Source organism: Fukomys damarensis, unplaced genomic scaffold (genome assembly GCF_012274545.1).
Source record: "Fukomys damarensis isolate Sample0158 unplaced genomic scaffold, DMR_v1.0_HiC HiC_scaffold_24, whole genome shotgun sequence".
In the NCBI taxonomy this organism is placed as follows: Eukaryota; Metazoa; Chordata; class Mammalia; order Rodentia; family Bathyergidae; genus Fukomys; species Fukomys damarensis.
Window position 1 is genome coordinate 211,376 of NW_022900936.1, and position 20,553 is coordinate 231,928.

A 20,553-nucleotide genomic window follows, 5' to 3' on the forward strand; every position below is an offset into this window, starting at 1 on the left:
CTCTGTGTTCAATCTCCAGGACCACAATAAAAACAAAATACAATCAATTCCCTGCTTGTTAAAAAAAAACATGCTGGCCTTCATGTTTCTGTACATGTACTTAGCAGATAAAAAATACTTCTTTAGCATATTCAGGAAGTGCTTTCTAGAATGGGAATTGCGAACTGTTGAGCAGGATCAATAAAAGTACAGGAAGGAGGAACCTTTGAGGACACTGGACCCCTTTATCCCAGGACACGGCAGCATCTCCTCGCCTCACACTTTCTTTGGCTTCCTCCTGGGCTCTGCTGCACGGTGCTCACATGTTGTAGGCCACGTAGATCGGGTCCAGCTGGTCGGCCAGGAAGCCGTCCCTTAGGTGCATGCGCTGCTTCTCACCCCGGGAGTTAATGGGGATCACGCCTGGATCCACAATGACCACCACACCTACCACCAGGTAGTGCTCCTCCAGCACCACATTGGTCACCAGTGCTACCAGGTCCAGTGCATCCTGCTCTAGACCATCCAGCTCCACCACCACCACCAGCAGGTTGGTCCAGGTGAACACGGCACTGTGGGGGGAGACAGGTGTCACACAGGCCTGCACAGGAACTGGGGCCCCCATGTTTGGGAAAGGGTGCCAAAAAAGAGTGGAAAAACTGGCACACATTTGTTAGATTTTGACTGTACCTTTAGAGAGAGTCTCTTCACTTAAAGCTGCTGAGGAAAAGGGACAAAACCAATGAAGGCAATGACACACGCTCTAGTGCTGTTTCCTATAAACATGCCCGGAGGAAGAAGGGCACACGACCCTAGCAGCACTGGGGAACAGGACTAGTGTAACACAGCAGTCTAGCTGTGCCAGGGACTGCAGTGACCGCGCAGGCAGCCTGTCCTCACGGCAGGGCAGTGCTCATGACGGGAGGGAGCTGGGCAGACCGTGCAGGACTCGTTCTTGGCCTGGACCCTTACCACTCTGCGATGTTCCTGTGAGCCCGGATCACAGATGTCTCAATGTCGATGGGGTGGTACCGCATGCCTCTCAGCTCCAGCGCCTCGTCCAGAGACCCGACAATGTACAGCGCGTCGTGTCGCTCTATGAACACGTGTACTCACACTCAGGGGAGGGCACAGGTAGCACCTGCACACCAGTCTGTGCACTTGGGGTACAGAGAAGACACGATGCAAACCATGCAGGGAGGGTTGGTAGAGATGCTGGCAGCCTGGGCTGCCCTGTGCTGTGAGCAACCACCTCAACAGAGGCACAGTGACATTAAATACACATTTCATCTCTGGAACCAAGAGCAACCACAGGGGCTACTGCTTTCAGAACTTTCTCTGCGTTGCAAGGGCTGCTGTGGGAGCTGTGGTCCTCTGACACTGGGCACATCTCTGCATGGGTCAGGGTTGGGGCCGCCACTCCTGGCTGATGAGCTGTGCATAGCACCGCCACACTGGGAAAGAGCTGGAAGCCTGCCCTGTTGGGGAGACCCTTCCAGCCTTCTCACCGCAACTGCACTGAGGCCAAGGGGACAAGGCAGTAAGGGGCAGACACAGGGGAAAATAATTCTCAGAGAAACCTGCTCTTGGAGCACGTCCTTCACCAAACCGCGTAAGATCAGAGCAACAAGGGAAGGTGCAGGCAGGTGTGGAGGACCCTCACCCTGGGACAGCTGGCTAAGCAAGCAGCGGCACAGCCCCAGCTGGCAGTGCCAAGGCAGGCACTCCACCGTGACCCCTCACCTCCACTGGCATCCGTGAGCTCCGTTCTTCGGAGGAAGCCGAGGTAGCCGGTCCTGGCCCAAACAGTCTGGGTGTCTCCGAAGCTCAGCCGGGCACTGAAGTGGTCAGCATGAAGGGCCTCCTCCCCATAGACTGTATAGTACCCGGTGGCATTGTGGGGGCTGCTCACCCAGATCTAGTGGGGCCCAGAGGACAAGAACATGCATGCTATAAACCACTGAGTACAGATTCTGTCCTGAGACATCTGTTGGCCGAGGATAATCTCAGTAAAACATGAATCAACTGGCAGTGGTTATGATTATTTTTAGTGCCTTATTTTGGGAACTGATACAACTACAGGCATAGAGAGCAAACATAACCACTCAAATAAACTTCCTTCTTTTGACCTGGGAGTGTCTGTGTGTCAATACTGATGCCGTGTGGATAGATGCACAGAAGTAAACCCACATTTCTCACATCAATCAACACTGGGAGTGAAAAAAGACCTAGTGGCCCTCTAGTGTCCACAGCGGGGACAGGTTACAGGGGTGAGGGTCCCCTGTGGGAGGAGAACACAGCTGTTCAGACTCACGCTGAAACCGAGCAATGGCCTAATAAGTGATGGCACCTGTGCACTCATGCCGGTCACTCACATGTGCACAGATGAAAGGCCAGAGGAGCACACGCACCTACAGCCCTGAGGTATCGGGACTCCCTACACCCAGGAGTGTTCATGACCCAGCCAGCACCCCACACTTTTACCACCTCACTGCGGTATCTGAGGGGAAGGAGCAGCTGAGCCCTCCAGAATCGGGCCTTATCTCCCAGGAGGTGTGTCCTGGCCCTCAAAACTTGGTTCTGGGGCTGGGGATTTAGCTCAGTGGTGCTGCCACCTGCCCTGCAAGCACAAGGACCCAAATTTGATCTCTGGTACAAAAAAACAAAACAAAAAAACCTGGAAGTAGCATGGGACCGTGAGGACCTCATGTGGACTACACCTGGAATTGTGACAGGGACATCTTCTACCAGGATGCTATCTGCACACTTAAGATGGCACAGCTCACACCGTTGTCCTGTCTGGTGAGCCAGGCAGGGCAGAACCTGCACTATTCACTGCAAGCCCCTGACCAGCCATGAAGGAGACCCAACCGTTCTGTGCACACCGTGAGTGAGGGTGACAAACGGAGAGCACACTCAAGTCTCACTGCCACAGAATGCCCAGCTGGGGCCTCCTGATACAGTCTGCACTCAGCAAAGCCACAGTGCCTACAGTGATGGGCCCGGGTGTCCCTGTGGTGACAGGTGTCATTCTGTGACTCCCTATGAGTGACAGGCCTTGACCTGCCCCTCCCTGTGACTGACGGGCTGGCACACCCTGCCTTGTGACTAATAGGCATGGCAGGTGCCTGGTCACAGGTATATATACAGCCATAATTGCTTCCTCACAGTCATATGTCCACAGGACCAGGTCCTGCGCTGTCCCTGAGCCCTATGGCCTTCTCCAGAGCTTCCCCTGGGCCTGTGCTCCTCACTCAGCACAAGAACCACTCTTTGCCCAAGGCAGCAGTTTCCCATGCTGCTGCTGGTTCCTTACAGCTCCTCTGGCCTCCCCATCCCCTCACAACCTGAAGTAACAGTACTTTTTTGGTTGTGTGACCCAGGGAGGAGGCTGCTTGTCCTAAAGCACCTTGAAATCCTACACAAGAGCTGGTCTGGGGCACAAGTGCTTCAGCGAAAGCAGAAAAAGTTTCTGGGATTCTGAAAGACATAACTGACCTTCAAGGGTCTAGAATTCTTGAATTTGGGGCAAAAAGGGAATGAGGGCATAGCTGGCAAGGCTGAGGGCTCTCATGCTTCCCAAAGAGCCCACGTGTAGCCTGGGCTGCCACTTACCTCGCCCAAGTGTGAGTCTCCAAGAGGCCCTTTGGTCTCCGTGTGTGCAATGATGACCTTCACCCCAGGGAGGATCTGCAAGGAGGAAAAGGGCCTGTCTTTGTTTGTCAGGAGATGCAGAAGGTCTGGGTGAGGGCTGGCTTACCCTGGGACTTTTATTAAGGCACAGGATCCCCAGGTCCACCTGCAGCCCCGGCTCCACAGGAAGCCATGTCTGTCGGATCCACAGAGCCTCCCCCTCACCAGGAACCTGACTGTTGGGTAGTGTTTCCCATGCCTGGCTCCTGCCCAGCCTCCCATGCCCGGACTGGGTGGTCCCTCTTTAGGCTTGGCCAGTTGCTCTGTGTCCTCAGTTACTCCATGTATGAAGCAAGATGGTGACAGTGCAGGTCTCAGAGTAGACAGGAAAGGGGAAAGGTTAATTGGAAGGAGGAGCCCGTGACTAGCAGCAGGCCCTTCCTTGCCCTGCCATGTGGGGAGAGTTCTGTCTCCCAGGACGTTGCTGGAGCCCCTACTCTTTCCCCATGTAGCCTATTTGAACCTGAAACCAAAGCTCTTCTTCCAAACCATAGACCTATCATGCCGAAGCAAAACAGGAGAAGCCAAGACAATCCCACTAGAGAAGCAAGTGGGACTACACGGCAGCCACATTCAGCAGGACACGAACTGGGACAACCAGTACCCACGGGCAAGAACAAGGGAAAGAACTGCAAAACTCAAGGTGGTATTAACCCCAGCTTAGAGAAGGGACTGGCAGCCTCAGTCTCCCCACAGATGGGCCGTCCTCTGCAGAATCTGCCTCAACTCCTGCTAGTCCACTAAGAGCAACTTTAAAGGGGGTTAGGGGTGAACTTTGCAAGACACTGCCCTTGCCCATTCCTTCTGCTCTGGCCTCATGGCCCTTGTGGCTTCCACTATCTTTGCACGGTGGTGCCCAGAGCTACCCCATGGCCAGGTAGGGATCCCTGTGCTGGTCCCCATATGACTGGCTGTCTCTGCAAAAGCAGTGATGGCCATGGTACTGAGCAAGTAGAGTCCATAAGCCCTGCTCCCTGTCCCTGGAGTTGTGAAGGTGCAGAAAGGCATCTCCCAGGTGCAAATTGAGCCCTTCATGTGTTGTGACTACTGTGCTGGGTCCTAGGACTCCTGGACACATGAGGTAATGTCACCAGCCACTCCACTAGCCTGGCACCCTTTCTCATGCTGCCTAGTTGCCCTTCCCTGGTTCCAAGAATGCTCACTCTGTCCTGTGCTTGTGCCTGCTGACCCCTGGCAGCACTCAGTTTCACTTCGGCTCCTCGTGTAGACCCATAGCCCTCAACCCCTCAGCAGCCTCTGGGATTTTCACCAGGCCAGTACCAGCTCTGATGCCAGATCCTCTCTTGCCCACAGCCCTGGCAAGGCCTCTTCCTTCCTATCACTCCCATCCAGGGCACAGTTCCCATCCATCCGGTCCAGGGATGGGGGTACACTTGTGATTCTACTGGGCAGAACAGGAATTCTGACCTGCTCTGTTTCTGACCTGGGCCAGTTCAGCCCTCATTAGGCAACCCCTGCTCCCCAGAGGTCATCATACTGATGTCAAACTTAGTAAGGACACCAAATCAGCACAGTGCTCTGCAGCCCAGAACTTTTGTGCTCAAGCAATCCTCCCATGTCAGCCTCCTGAGTAGCTGGGATTACAGGTGCACAGTACTACAATCTGGCAACACACCCTGTAGTTCTAGAAGTACGGAGGGGAGGGGACCTTTGCTCCAGATCCTGACCATTCATGCCTACCTCATGCCCACCCAGTCGGAATTCCTTCTCTGTGTGTGTCTGGAGTCTCCCTATTGGCTTAGAGCCTGACACGTGTTCGGAGACTTAACCTCATACTTCCGCGTATTGGCAGGGAGGCAGAAGAGGCATCTGCAGCAGCCCACTGCACTTGCCCAGAGATGGCTGGGCTCAAGGAAAATGAAGCCCTAACACCTCCTGCTGCATGTCCTTGAGAGAGAGGACAAACATGTCACAGGGAGTGCAAGTCCCAGATTCTACTACCTTTCCAGACTCCATCAGCGGCAGACTATGTGGAGAACCCCGTTCTACCAAACGTACCCTAAAAATTAATAAGGAAAAAATGTCAGCATAAAAATGTTCACACAGATAGTAAGTTCTAAAAAGGCAAATCACATGGTGATTGGAAAATGATTATCACTCTAAGGGTCAGTGTGCGGACAACAGCCGGGATAACAGCCCTTCATAAAAAGTGTGCCAGGTCTGTCTTGAGCAGGACTTTGAGTGCTGCAGGAAATACCATCCACGAGGGCCCGTGGTGTGGGCACGCAGGGAGGCCCTCACCTGCTGGGCTCTCTGTTTCTTTGGGCCCTCCTCGAGCCGACCTGGCTGGGCCCTGGCTCTCAGTGAGCTGAGGGACTGTTTATATGAAGATGTGATATGGCCACATCCCAGCACACTATGGCCTCACGTGTTTCCTGATGTGAAAACCATGGCAGAGGCTGAAATGCCATCAGGTAAGAAAGTTCTTACCATTAGCTAGGTGTCCTGTTTCCTACTCATCCCTATGAAAAGCAAACACCTCATGTTTGGTCATGCTGGTCATCCTTTCTGACTGAGTGAAAAAGGGTAGTGACGTTCACTGCAGCCATGAGGATACAGGAAAGCAAGGTGGAGATCCACCCTCCCTGTGGGACTGCCGGGGGCTCACAGTGTTACTCCTCCTCACAGTGCTAATGGCCCTGACCTGGCCAGTCGGTCAGCCACTACCATCTGGAGATCTGAGGAGTTCTGACCCCCCAGCCATCCCTAACGTCCAGGGTCGTGGAGAGTTTTGACCCTGCCTGCTATCCCAAATGGCTATGTAATGGAGGGTCCTGACCTGGCCAGCCACCCCTAACACCCCTAACACCCAAGGTCCTGTGTAGTCCTGATCCAGCCAGCTGTCTACTAATGCTCAGGATTGTGAAGAGTCCTGACCCCCCAGCCATCCCTCACACTAGGGTCCTGGAGGTACTATACACTGATGGTGCAGATCCGATCTGTGACACTCTGCTACTAGGTGTGGACGAGGCCATACAGACTGGGCAGGGATACTACCTGTCATGGCGTAATGCCCGCATGTCCACGTAGACAGTTGTGGGGTCTGGGCCAGCTGTGCCCTGGAAGGATAGCAGAAGAACTTCCTCAGGGCTCTCATACCCATCCTGATTTCACAGCACAGATGCGGGCAGCTCCTCCCAGGCTCGGGGGTGGATTCCCCATGGGGACAGTGCTGCTCCCTGCAGTCATCTGCCCAAGGCTCAGGGTCCCTGGTGTTTGGGGTCCCCAGGCAGGGCTGACACTGTCCCTCTGAACACCCACAGGGCTTGGTATTGAGTGTAATAGTCGGTAACACTGAATGAGAACCAATCAAACTGTTTCCATTTCAGTTCTAATGACTTCCTATTTTTACTGGTCTCACTGGGATGAAAATATCATTGTGGTATGGGGACATTTCTACCAAGCAGCGCATGCCTGTCACTAATTCTGCTCAGGACTGAGCTCAGCAAAGACTCTCAGAGACAGAAGGTTGACTCTCATCCTGACTTCTGTATCTTCCATTTGACATTAGTCATGATTAAAAGACAGTATGTACCATTTTACTGAATTAAGAACATCAAATTACATGGGCACTCTGATCAACAACACTCCCTGAAGATCCCAGCAACATCACCTATGTGCACCCTCGAATTAAAACAAAACCTTCCAAGCAAGCCCTTCCTCCCAAAGTAATGTTATGAATGGCTGTCTTTTGTGTGTGTGTGTGTGTGTGTGTGTGTGTGTGTGTGTGTGTGTGTGTGTGTGCGCTGGGGATCAAAATGAACTGCTTTATTTGAAAAAAGTTTTAATTTTAAATTTGGTCACAAAGGGTTTTTTCTGCTTGTTTTTTGGGTTGTTTGTTTGTTGAGACAGGGTTTCACTATGCAGTTCAGGCTGGCCTCGAACTCATGGTGATCCTCCTGCCTCTGCCTCCCAAGTGCTGGGATTACAGGCATGCGCCACTATGCCCAGCTTCACAAAGGGGATTTGTTACACATCAAATGATGTCCACTGTGAACAGAGTTAAGACAATAAAAGAAACATGTATTTGCCTAGAATTCATGAGAAGGCCACATGAACTCTTGCACAGAGGTGCGGGGATTGCACATAGATAAGCACCAGCAAGGTTGAGGGAAGTCAAGGTCATACCTGCTCAGCCAGCTTTCCCAGCCTGTTGGGCTGACAGGGGCCAAGGAGGCCAGCAGAGGGAGACAGGGAGGAGACAGCCACAGGAAACACAAACAGAAGGCCACAGGACCCACGAGAAATGAATGGAGAGAGAGCAGAAGACATCACTGTATAAGAGCAAACACTGATATCCCGTTAAGAGTTGTTCGGTCACACGTGGCACTCACATGCCAACAAACAGAACAGATGCTCTCCTGTATCTAGCAAGAAGGGCAGCAGCTTCAGATGCAGGGCAGGATCTCAACTCATAGACACCAGCCTGTGTGCCAACCACAGGACAGACAGCAGACAGACCCACCCAACCTGCTGAGGCTCAGAGCAGTCAAGAGTCTTTGAGTGGGTGAGGGGACATCAGCAGAAAGAGGAAGATGCTGCTGTGGCAAACATGGCCTCTGCTTGGAGACTTGCCCCACGTGTGCTGCCAAGTAAGGATGGGTATGCACTGGGCAGGTGCTGTGGGAACCCAGCCAGGGCCATGGCTCTGCAAAGGGGCAAAAGGCACCTCCTCCTCCACAGCTCTCCACGATGTGTCAAGTAAGGCATCCAATATGTAGATATCTGATAAGCTGGTTGGTTTTAGGAAGTTTTCAGAAAGAAGTGAGATAGACACAGGGATAGAGAATCTGGAAAACTGAGGTAGAAGGCCCGCAGCGAGCATGCTAGTCCCTGAGACTTCCTATTTCCTTTGTGTCATTACTACATGTTTTATTGGTTTGAGCCAATAAAAATGATCACATTTACTAGTGAACCGATTAAAAATTGTTAGATGTCTTAAAACAGTAAGTTCAATCTTATCTTCAAAAAATTAACTGTATATTATGACCAACTGAAAGATTCTTAAAAGTAGAACAGACACTGTTCACTATTTTTTTTTTTTTTGCAAATAAGCCTTTCTTCATCAACAGAACATAGCTCTCAAAGCTAAACAACTATGTGGAAATAAAACATCAAATGCTCAGAGATGCGGAAATGGATCAGGCAGGTACAAAGCTGCACAGGTTCATGTGGGGAACTGCTGATCCCTGGCTGTACTAGCAGGAGGCGCTGGCAACCCAGGTGCATCACCTTACCTGGAGGCAAATGGCCACATTGACCCTGCATCCAAAGGTGGTGCTCACAGCACGCGCCGGGAGGCCCAGGTCTTTGAACAGCTTGGAGAAGGACTGTGTCAGCGTGATCCGGGGCCGTTCCTCGGCCACCACCATGCACGTGCGCACACATGACAGGTTCACACCCTTCATCTGCAGAGGGGTAGGAGTTGGCCCACAGCACACAGGCTGAGGCCCTGAGCACTGATTATCTTGGGAAGTTTCCAGATGGGTCCCACATGGGGCTTGGCCTGAAGTCTGAGTGCAAAGGCAAAGCTAAGCACAAGCCTATGTCCTCCACCTGCCCGAGGCTGGGGAACTCTAAACATGGGAGCAGGAGCTGCACCCTCCAGTCCATGTCCTACCATCCTGTGTGGCACACACCCTCCTTTCCTGCTAGATGTGCAGCTAGAGGGAGGGACCTTGGCAGAGGCAGACAAGCAGGGAGCTGCCTTGGGAGGAGAGGCCTGGACACAGCAGCTCAGAGTCACTGTGGCCCAGAGCCCTACCTGGCACTCACCCTGAGGGCACCTGTCTGCGAGCCCAGGCCCTTGGTGCACATCTCCATCACTGAATAAGAGCAGAAGGTGACGCGGGCCTTGTACTGGCTGACGGCGGATAGCCACAGGGACACGTTGCTCTCCAGCTCCAGTGGGGGCACCAGCACTGACTGGTGTCCTGAGTAGACACTGTGGGGCAGAGGGGAGCTGGGAAAGAGCTGAGCACGGGGCACTGCTCTTTCCTTCCTCGAGGACACCTTTTCTAACTGGACAGGGCACAAGTCTGCTCTAACACCAGTGGGGTTTTGGCAGAACATACACTGTGGGTGGAGGCTGGGGTAACGTGCAGGTCCTGCTGCCCTCCATGCACCGCAGAAGTCCAGGGACACCCACAAGGCTTCCCACCATTGGAGGTGTCACCATCTTCCAGCATGTGAAGGAATCAAGTAGATTCTTACTAATGCTAAGCATAGATACTGTTTGTATTTCATAAAAAGTGTTCTTACTACTTCTCGACTCCAGGCCCACCCTTCAACTCACCTTATCCCCACGCAAACCCACTGTCACATCACTTCAGCTTCTGGGGTGCTCAAAAAAGCCACCTTACAGAAAGCCATGCTACAGAACCACAGGAGCAGCTGCGAAGCACTCACCTGCACAGACACCAGAGGACAAAGCCGAGGCCACAGTAGGGGTCCAGGCAGATGGCGATCTGCCGTGAGGGGTACAGCTCACACTGCAGCTTTATGGAGCGGCACAAGGCACTTGTGGCCGAGTGTGACATCTGGTGGAGAAAGGGGACGCGTGGCAATGTCCCTGTGCTCAGCAGCCAGCCAGTCAGGGATGCGGTTCCACACTGCCAAGCCGCACCTTAGATTGCTCAAAGACAGCTGCCTCACATCCCCAAATGACCTAAATAACACCTGGGACACAGCACATGGAAATCCTCAAGACAAGATTCTGGGATGGCGAGGAATTTGAATTGAGCTATAAGCTCCTAGTAGAGAAACAGACTCATCAAAGCCATCTGTTTCTGGGAGGCCGCACAGTCACCATGCAGAAAATTTAGACCAGCGGCAGCAAACCTACAGCATGCAGGCTGCAATCTGTTAATCACTGAAAGCTCTAAAATGTTCACCATCACTGGTTCAGACACTACCACGAAACATCAAAACATGCCTTGTTCTCAGGCTCATCTGATGTGGGGGTTCATTAAGAAATAATACTGAAGGGCTAGGGATTTAGCTCAGCGGTTTGGTGGCCTGCCTTGCAAGCACAAAGACCTGAGTTCAATCCCTGGTACCAAAAAAAAAGAAATAACACTGTTGTTCTGTGCTCTAGATAGGAAGGACCCACATATGCCTGTACCCCACGCCCCTCCTGGACACTCCTCCACGCTCCAGGGCCGAGGTCTCAGGCACTTGTGGACCCACCTTCACTCCTGCTAATATCCCGGTGGTCGACACACTGAAGTCCAGGTATGCGAGCATGTCTGGAGAGGGTGGTCTGAAAATGCTGGCCACTTTCTTTTTTGGTATGTCATCTGATAAATGGGAGACACAAGTGACGTTAGCACAGTGACACTGGACATGTACAGGGCAAGGCCACGGAGCCAGAGAGTGAGCTCAGATTGGCCAGGCTGTGAGAAGGCAGGCTGAGTGTCATGTGGCCTAGTCCCACCATGACTGCTCTGAGCACGTGGGGACAAGAACACTGGGAGAGAGGGACACAGAGGAGCACCTAGGCCATAACAACTGCATGAAGTTACTGTTTCCAAGTAAGAAAGGTCAGAGGAGGAGTCATGTGAGCCCAGAACTCCCACAGCAGCAGCAGCACAGGGAGTCCAGGTTCTGCTGTTTCATCAGGTTTCCCAACCCTGTGGGCAGGCACTGCTGCTATCAACAAGGGCCGCAGCAAGGGCCACAGCAAACCCTTGAAGCTGCAGTATCCTGGCCAGACAGTCTGTGCTGAGCCTGCTCCTCCACCGACTCAGCACCAGTTCCCTGGGCCAACCCAGGACCAGGCAGGCAGCATACACCGCACAGGCTCTGACTTCCACTAACACAGTACCTGGAGCACAGAGAGTATGAAGCCGAGATGGAGTCCTGTCTGCCTGAAGGCCAAGCTCTGCCGGTTGTGTGCAGCACTGGGGGAGCTGCTGGGGGTGCCTCCCCCTGGATGGGCAGTGATGTGCCCTAGGCTGAGACACTCATCAAGCCAACACAACTGCCTGGCAGAGGGGTTGCAGCCCCTTTCCAGTTGGCCCACAGGCTTCTAGGGGCATGAAGCACTTACCAGTGATGGGCACAGGGAGGCTGTGGGTGCAAGGGGAACTGGGATCCGCAGAGAGCTTCAGGTAACCCCAGCCCACTATGTGGGCCGGACAGAGGGAGAAGGGCAAGGTGTCGGCCCCCACCCTTAGGGTTCCAAGAGAGGAGGAGTTCACCCGAGACAGGGATGCTGCCATGCAAGAGACAGCAGTGCCCAGTGCCTTATGCTTCTCTGTTTACCCCAGCAGGCAGATCCAAGGTTCCACTAAGCAGCCTTCTCACCATTCACTTTAGTTGAAACATTGATCCTAACATTTAAATTCCACAAAAAAGAAAGAAAGCGGGTACGTCCCACAGGGCAGCTCTGAGGACACATACCTGTGTCAAGAATGGTCGGCCACGTCCTGACATCCACAGCTGCGGCTGCCTCTTTGGATTTGAGCAACCGTGTGATGGCCTGTGTGGTGAGCACGCATGCAGACTTGCTGACCTGCATCCACAGGAGGGAGAGATGCACTGGCCTTGCCCCTTCCCTGCACCACCCCACAGCAGTAGGGAAGCATGAGAGCCCATGGCCTCCCACACGAGACCTCAGTCAGCAGCTGAGAGAACGCGCACCTCCACGATCATCTTAACGGTGGGCAGTGTGGTGCCAAGGTTCTGGGGATGCGGGGGCCGCACAGTCACAGGCACACAGCCACAGTACAGGCAGCCATAGAAGGCGGCGATGAGGTCCACTCCTGGAGAGATGCAGCAGATGGTCATGACAGGGCTCAGTGTGTGGGTGTCCACATCCAGGCCCGGCGAGGCCCAGAGATATCAGCAAAAGTCAAGCACAATTTTCTTGGGATACAGCTGCACTGGTCATCTCCACACCCTGGAGGGCCTGATGTGGGGGGAGTCATAGGGTGGGGTGTTGAGGATGTACAGGGGCCCTGTGTGCTGTCCTGCTGTGTCTGAAGCTGAGTGGATCTGCAGGAACACAGGCCCCCAGAGAAGTTTGGCACTGCAAGGGGCTAGGTGGATTTGCACGGACTTAGAGAACCTGTGAGGCAAGCTGTTCGCAACAGAACTTCTCAGGGCCACCACCTCCAGACATCCCAACAGGCTAGGAGAAGCCTGGGGACAGTAAGAGCTGACACTGGCCCCAGAACTCCCACTCCCTCCCCATACAAGGCCAGAGGTGACCACCCATACTCTTCTGGCTTTTCTGTAGTTCAAGATTCCCCACAACTAAAACTTAGGAGAGAGTCGTTTCATGTTTAAACCCCATTTTTTAGGGTTAGTCTGATAGGGGAACACATTTCCCTTGCCCCTTCCTATCAGTGCCCTACAGCCACAGTGGAATCAGATGACCGCACAGCACCCTCACACACCAGCTCCAAGGCTATCTCGAGTATTCACATGAAAAGCGGGCCAGGAGAGAGACATTTGAACCTGCTGCTCTGGCCCTGGAGGATTCACTAAGTTAATGCTCCAATGTCCAGGCAGCTCCCTCTGGCAGGGCAGCTCTGGCAGGGCAGCTCAGCACTCCGCCTGGTGGCTCAGGCATGGCGCACTGTGCCAGGAACCCCTTCCTGGAGCCCAAGAAGCTCAGGCCATCCACCTGTCCTCTTACCCTGGCACCCCAGCAAACGTGGCAAGAACTCAGTTCCTATGCTCTGCTTCTCCAGCTACTTCTGAACCCTACACCACTCACCCCTCTGAGGACCAGACAAAAGTCTTGGACACCCTTGTCCGCACTAAGAAGCGCATATCACACCTGCTGTGCATATCTGCCCCCAACGACCTCATTTTTTGATTCAAGATTTGGGACTAGGGATGTAGCTCAGTGGCAGTGTTTGCCTAGCATGTTCAGGGCATGTTTCAGTCCCTCAGGACTGAAAAATATTTTTTTGTATGAACAGCATCAAACCTACCCAAGAACAGAATCAGGGCTCCTGAATTCACTGTTGAGTCTCAGTCATCAAGATCATAAAGATGGTCCTTCATAGGGCATCAACTTATGCTTTTTCAACTTTACAATGGTGCAAAAGCAAGATATGTTTGGTAGAAACCACACTTTGAATTTTGATCTTTCCCCAGGCTAGTTCAGTACGATCCTCCCTCTCGATGTAGGGCAGTGGCAGTGGGGGTGGCTGAGGAGAAGCAGCCATGCGACATCATGCTGTGCTGCCACAAGAGGAACATGGCAGGCCAGATCTCTGTGACGCATTTCGACTCCCATACGTTATGGCTGAGTCTCGATGTCCCCCAAAGCTTCATGCAGTCATAGGTGCGTCGTTTCCAAAAGTGGCTGGATCTAGAGTGTGTGACGCTGAGACTGATCCATGGTGCAGCGCTTGGCTCAAGGGCACTAGGATTAAAGGTAAGAGCACTACCTGCCCTAAGTAGCCTGGATAAGACACAAGGGACAGAAAGAGCTGTGGTTGCCCCTTGTTTGTCTGCTAGCTTCTGTCCACCATGAACTGTTTCTCCTCTGCTATTCTACCCTGCCTTGGAGTCAGCTGATTATAAACTGAACCTTCTACAAACTGTGAGCTAAATAAACCTTTCCTCAAGGAAGAAGTTAAACTGTCATTATTTGCTGATGATATGATACTCTACATTGAAGACCCAAAAAACTCCACCAAAAGACTTCTCGACTTAATTGACACTTTTAGCAGAGTAGCTGGATACAAGGTCAACACCCAAAAATCAATAGCCTTCTTGTATACAAATAACAGACTCACTGAGAAAGAAATTAGGGAAACAGTTCCCTTCACAATAGCACCCCCAAAAATGAAGTATCTGGGAATCTAACAAAAGAAGCAAAAGACCTCTACAATGAAAACTATAGCACTCTGAAAAAAGAGATCGAAGAGGATATAAGAAAATGGAAAGGTATCCCCTGCTCCTGGGTTGGAAGAATGAACATAGTGAAAATGGCCATACTACCAAAACTGCTATACAGATTCAATGCAATGCCAATTGAAATTCCAATGCTATGTTTCACAGAACTAGAAAAAAGATTCCAAAAATTCATTTGGAACCATAAGAGACCTAGAATAGCAAAAGCCATCCTAGGCAACAAACACATGGCAGCCGGTATAACAATTCCCAATTTGAAACTATACTACAAAGCCACTGTGATAAAAACAGCATGGTACTGGCAAAGAAACAGACCTGAGGGTCAGTGGAACAAATTGGAAGACAGAAAAACAACTCCAGGTGTACTCAGCTATCTCATCTTGACAAAGGAGCTGACAGTCCCCACTGGAGGAAAGATAGCCTCTTTAATAAATGGTGTTGGAAAAACTGGATCTCAACCTGCCAAAGATTAAAACTAGACCTTTATCTGTCACTATGCACTAAATTAAAATCCAAGTGGATTAAAGATCTAAATATAAAAACAAAAACATTAAACTTGCTGGAAGATAAGTTAGGCAAAACTCTGGAAGACATTGGCATAGGAAAAGACTTTATGAACAAATCCTCAGTAGCACGGGAACTAGTAGATAGAATCAACAACTGGGATCTCATCTTATTAAAAAGCTTCTGCACTTCAAAAGAACCTATCAACAGAACTAAGAGACAACCTACAATATGGGAAAAAATTTTTACCAGCTGCTCCTCAAAGGACTATTACCTAAAATATACAAAGAACTCAAAATAACCAGCCCCCCAAATATAAAGACCAGATTCTAAAATGGGCATCTGAAATGAACAGACATTTCTCAGACAAAGAAATAAAAGCAGCAAGTAAATATATGAAAAAATGCTCCACATCACTGGTCATTCGAGAGATGCAGATGAAAACAACACTAAGAATCCACTTCACCTCACAAAGAATGGCTGCTATCAAGAAATCACACAACAACAAATGTTGGTGCGGTTGTGGGGAGTAAGGAACCCTTCTACACTGTTGGTGGGAGTGCAGACTGGTGCAACCACTATGGAAATCAATATGGAGATACTTCAAAGAACTAGGATTAGAGGTTCCATTTAACCCATCCATCCCTCTGTTGGGTATCTTTCCAAAAGCATTAAAAGAATCATACCACAGTGATATATGTGCACCCATGTTTATAGCAGCACAGTTTGTAATAGCTAAAACTTGGAAACAGCCCATTTGCCCATCCGTTGGAAACTGGATAAAGATGTGGTTTTTCTATAAAATGGAATACTACTCAGCCATAAAGAATGAGAAAGTAGATTCATTCATAAGTAAATGGGTACATTTTGAGGATATACTCCTACACTTGATCTTAGCCAAAAGGCCGAGAAGCGATTGAGGATATACTCCTAAGTGAAATAAATAAGTCACACATATGCAAATACTGAACAGTTTCTCTGGTGTGAAAAACTAAAATAGTACTCAAGATCCTAACGGGACAATTAATAATGTGAAATAGGAAGAAAAGGACCAAAGGTGTAGGGACAGGGAGAAGGATAGGGAAAGGGGAATAAGGGAAAAGGAAAAAAATACGAGAAAATGTAAAAATGGAATTAAAGTGCTTGAAGGTGGGGAGGCGAGGAGGGGGTGAAGGGAGGGTGGGGACAAGGGGAAAAAATGGGAACCAAGACCTGGCATGTAAAGGTACAAGATCCCAGTAATGAATGTAACTCTACTGTCTACCTAGAATGTACCAATAAATTCAATTTAAAAAAAACAAAGAAAGAAAGAATAAACCTTTCCTCCTTTAACTTTGGGTGTCTGGTATTTTGTCTCAGCAGTGAGTACTAAGACAGAAATTTTCAGCTTCTTCTGAGTTTACTGGGCATGCCCCCCTCATAGTCAGGGAGCCCTTTCTTCTGCTGCTCTTCCTGTGTTGAAGTATTTAAGGCAACACCCTCATATCCTGTGCTGCATAGCCCAGCCCCTCCCTGACAGCATGTTCCAGACACTGCAGTACCAGCCCTGGGTGGGAAACACTCCCATCCTTGCAGGATCAGGCGTGGCTGGCTCTACTCTGCTGCTATGAATATAGGACTAGGGAGCTCCAGTTTGGCCACACTAGCACTTCTTGGAGACTGCTCCCTCTCAAGGTTTCCCTATAGTGAAAAGCTGTACAAAGCCCCTGATGCATCCTTGGCATCTGGGCTGCATGTGCACAGAATGTTCTGTAGTCACTCCCCGGGGAAAGAAACCCCACGGACGGGAAAGAGCAGGAGAACTATAATGCTGATGGGAACTATGGAGTGTCCAAATAAGGAAGTGGCTGGTGTCAAGAAAAACACCAAGCTCTGAGAGAGCTCTGAGACTGAATGGGGCACATCTGTGACTGACAGCCCAGAGGGAAGGATGTAGAATAAGGGGTGGTCCCTGCTGAACTCCAAAACATGAAGCAAGGCCATCAGCAGTGAGCAATCACACACACAAAGGAAGCCAGGACAGAAAAGAGCAGAAATTCAGACAGATCCAGAAGGGAGCTCAGAGCTGCAGAGACAGAGGGCAAGGGCAGTGCTAGAGCAGAGCACCAGCCAGTGGAGGTGCGTGTGAATGGTTCAGGGGCGAGGAAATGAGAAAAGACCGCACCCAGGCACATCGAGGGGCAGGCTGACACCTAAGGAAAAAGACAAACTGATACTCTTCCAACAACACAGCACGTGCACACAGGGGACAAGTGAGACTGCATTACACCGAGACACAACCACCAGCCGCAGTGTGACACGGCAATGACAGAGAGAAATGCATCAAGGTGCCACATCAGGGAGAGAGCTACTGGACAGGAGCTGAGCAGCCAGCACACAGAACCGAGACTCACAGGGCACTACCTGCTCTGTGTCCAGGCCTGGCAACCAAAAGGACAAGACTCCGGTGCAGAGCCCAGCCTGTTTCCACGATGACTGGGCCACCACTAAAATACCTGTCGAGGAGGCCCACACAGCCCAGAGAGGTGGTCCCAGTACAGGGCCTGACCTCCACTCCCTGGGAACATACTAAAAAGGCTTACCATTGTCAGTGTGTGGCTCTGGCAGCTCAGCAGGTCTGTCTGGAGCCTAGAGCCCTTCCTTGGAAATGGAATTCCTAGGAGGGATGAGGTGCTGGCCCTTTCCATCAGCATCCTGATGGACAAGCAGGCCTCAAGCTTTGTCCCTGCTCACTTCTGATATGAAGTCCTGGCCTTTCTTCTTCACCCTTTCCTTCAAACACCCCGAAAGCTGGAATAGAGCTCAGCTCTGTCTCCCACTGTCAGTAGTTCTGAATAAAATCTATTTTCACCACTTCCGCTGATGTCTGGCTGTGTTTATCTTTGAGTCAGAGGACCAGGGTGCCTAGCAGGTGGGGAAGGAGTGAGGGCTGCGGGGAGGCACAGGAGGAAGAGGGAGGGAGAAGAGCATCTAGTGGACACAGGCACCATGTCCCATGTGCTGCAGGGTCTGCTCAGGGCCAGGAGGGGAGGCCCTGCTTCGGAAATTGCCCTCCCACTACTGAGGACAATGAGAACCTGTAAGAAGCAGCAGCCCCTCTCCAGGGGGAGACAGCTCTGGAGGGGATGACAGACAAGCAGAGCTGAGACAGGAGACATGAAGCAGCAGGAGAAACAGTCATGAGAAAGAGTGCAGAGCAGAGAGGATCACTGCTCACCTAAGAAGAGCACGCCCAAGAAGCCCGCAAAACACAGAACCTGACAGTCCATTTCAAAATGTGTTAAAATACATGAGGAAAATGATCCACACCATAACAGAATGCAGGAATGATAATCAGGAAAAGTCAGAGATGAGGAAAAAAAACAGACAATTTTATAAAATCATTTCAAAATAAAGATTAAGCTTGACAAGCACCAGACAACAGATAAAATATTTAAGATTAAAAAGATGAAGCAAAGGAGACTGTAAAATTCAAATGAAGTTTAGCGAGAAAGAAATGTGGAAGAGCAAATGACAACTTCTGAAGACAGGTAACAAAGATCTCGCTCAGAGAGGGAACTATGGGTCAAGCAGCTTTCTGGAAGCGGGCAAGCCTTGAAGAGCCATGTTCAAGGCCCCATACCTTATCGAGGAATCACCTGAGAATGGGCCTCAGAGGACAGCACGGCCAGAGCACAGGGAGACAGCTGAGGGAAGATGGGACACAGCTGCCTGTGAAACCGCCCGGTGAGGGTGGAGGGTGATGGAGCCGCCATGGCAAGTCAGACACAGACAGAAGGGGTGCGTGAGCACACGATGACATTTTCAACTTGTTCTTCAGAACCATGCAGGGGTTCATAGCATTGCCACTGTTACTGTGAGAAGGCTGTGTGTGATGTGGGATAAAGCAAATGAGTGACCACGGGCATTCCAATTCTGTCATCTCTGTGCTGAAGAGTTGGGAGTCTTCAGGTGGAAAAGAGGAGGTGACGCAGAAGCTGAGCAAACTCCAGAAGCTCTGAATGTGTGCTAGAGGCGAGAGCATGCGTTCAGTACCCACCCTATCTCTAGAAGACATAATCATGGGTTGGGCTCCCCACTGCCCAGTCTGTGCAGGAGAATCAGAGCCAGGGTCCCTGGAGAGATAGTCGCTTCCAGTTCTGGGGTCAGAGGCACAAGATGAGCCTGAGCATCCTCCCCATGACAGCAAAGATGCCATCAGGGACACAGGTCCCGTCCAGAGGATGCACAGGCAGCCACCAGAGGCATCCAGGGTGGCCAAGTCAGGGGAGGGTCTGCTCTCTGTTCTGGAAGGTTGGAAGGGGATGTCTTGGGTACATCTTACCTGGGGGATAGACCAAAGCTACGTGGTCCCCAGCATCCAGTCTGCCCTTCTCCATCAGGGCGGCAGCCACCCGCTCAGCCCTTTTGTGAAGCTGGACACAGGTGGCAGTGCTGGTGACCGTACCCTAGGAAGCAATCAAGTCCATCAGTGTGCAGATAAGTGCAGATAGACACCTGCTGTGGAACTCTGCCCGTGAGATGACCTCAGTCCCAGATGAGCACTGGTGCCTCTGTCAGCTATTGGCAGGGTAGGGACAGCTCTCCCAGGGGCCGCCAGGAGAGCCTTGGGGGCATGCTGTTCTACAACAGAGCCAAGGTGTGCGAGGGAAACTTTAGGCCTTTTTGATAAAATATTTCAAACATAGGGTGGGCATGGTGACATATGCCTGTAATCCTAGCACCTGCCTAGGAGGCTGAGGCAGGAGGATGGCTGCAAGTTCAAAGCTCCACAGTGAGTTCAAGACTAGCCTGGACTACATAGCAAGAACCTCTTTCAAAAAACCAAACAAGGGCCAGAGATTTAGCTCAGCGGTTCAGTGCTCTGCCTCGCAAGCGCAAGGACCAAAGTTCAATCCCCAGTACCAAAAAAAAAAAAAAAAAAAAAAAAAAAACACAAAAACAAAAAACAAAAAATTCAAACATAATGTGACAAAGAATAGCCATATTCCTTTAGTTTCTCTTTTTTGAAATAAACTATCATCCTCCTTAAAGCCAGCTGTAAGCCATTCTCCAATTCCATCTGCTCTGTCCTCAGAAGCAGCCATTATCCTATCCATAATATAAGTAAATACATAACAAACGGTGAGTGAGTGCCTCTAAGCTACACCATCCTGCAGCACAGGGTCATCCATCCCGGGCCTCTCCTGGGGCATCTGGGCTATGATCACCTTGATACAGACTCTGCAGCCCCCTCGAGGACAGGCAGAGTTACAGAGTCCTTTTTTTTTCCCCTCATTGAGTTTATCGGTACATTTTAGGTATATAGTACAGTTACATTCATCATTGGGATCTTGTACCTTTACATGCCAGGTCTTGGTTCTCATTTTTTCTACTTGTCCCTGCCCTCCCTTCACCCCCTCCTCCCTTCCCTATTTACAAATATTTTATTTCCATTCAAATGACAGTTGCTTCTTCTTTTTTTTTTTTTTTTTTTTTTTT

The 20,553-nt window shown here is 50.9% G+C and overlaps 1 protein-coding gene across 1 annotated transcript in view; it reads right to left on the reverse strand.

The window, feature by feature from the left end:
* Positions 1-219: 219 nt before the first annotated feature.
* Dip2a (disco interacting protein 2 homolog A) overlaps positions 220-20,553 on the reverse strand; it is a 136,181-nt gene continuing 115,847 nt past the window's right edge. The window contains exons 27-40 of the mRNA XM_033755929.1: positions 19,397-19,520; positions 12,337-12,458; positions 12,097-12,208; positions 10,882-10,991; positions 10,102-10,232; positions 9,469-9,637; positions 8,931-9,101; positions 7,822-7,851; positions 6,691-6,752; positions 5,635-5,692; positions 3,595-3,669; positions 1,723-1,897; positions 952-1,075; positions 220-551 (exon numbers count right to left, since the gene is read on the reverse strand). Of these exons, the coding sequence (XP_033611820.1) occupies positions 299-551; positions 952-1,075; positions 1,723-1,897; positions 3,595-3,669; positions 5,635-5,692; positions 6,691-6,752; positions 7,822-7,851; positions 8,931-9,101; positions 9,469-9,637; positions 10,102-10,232; positions 10,882-10,991; positions 12,097-12,208; positions 12,337-12,458; positions 19,397-19,520 (1,716 nt within the window). The 3' untranslated portion in view covers positions 220-298. The remainder of the gene's footprint in view (positions 552-951; positions 1,076-1,722; positions 1,898-3,594; positions 3,670-5,634; positions 5,693-6,690; positions 6,753-7,821; positions 7,852-8,930; positions 9,102-9,468; positions 9,638-10,101; positions 10,233-10,881; positions 10,992-12,096; positions 12,209-12,336; positions 12,459-19,396; positions 19,521-20,553) is intronic.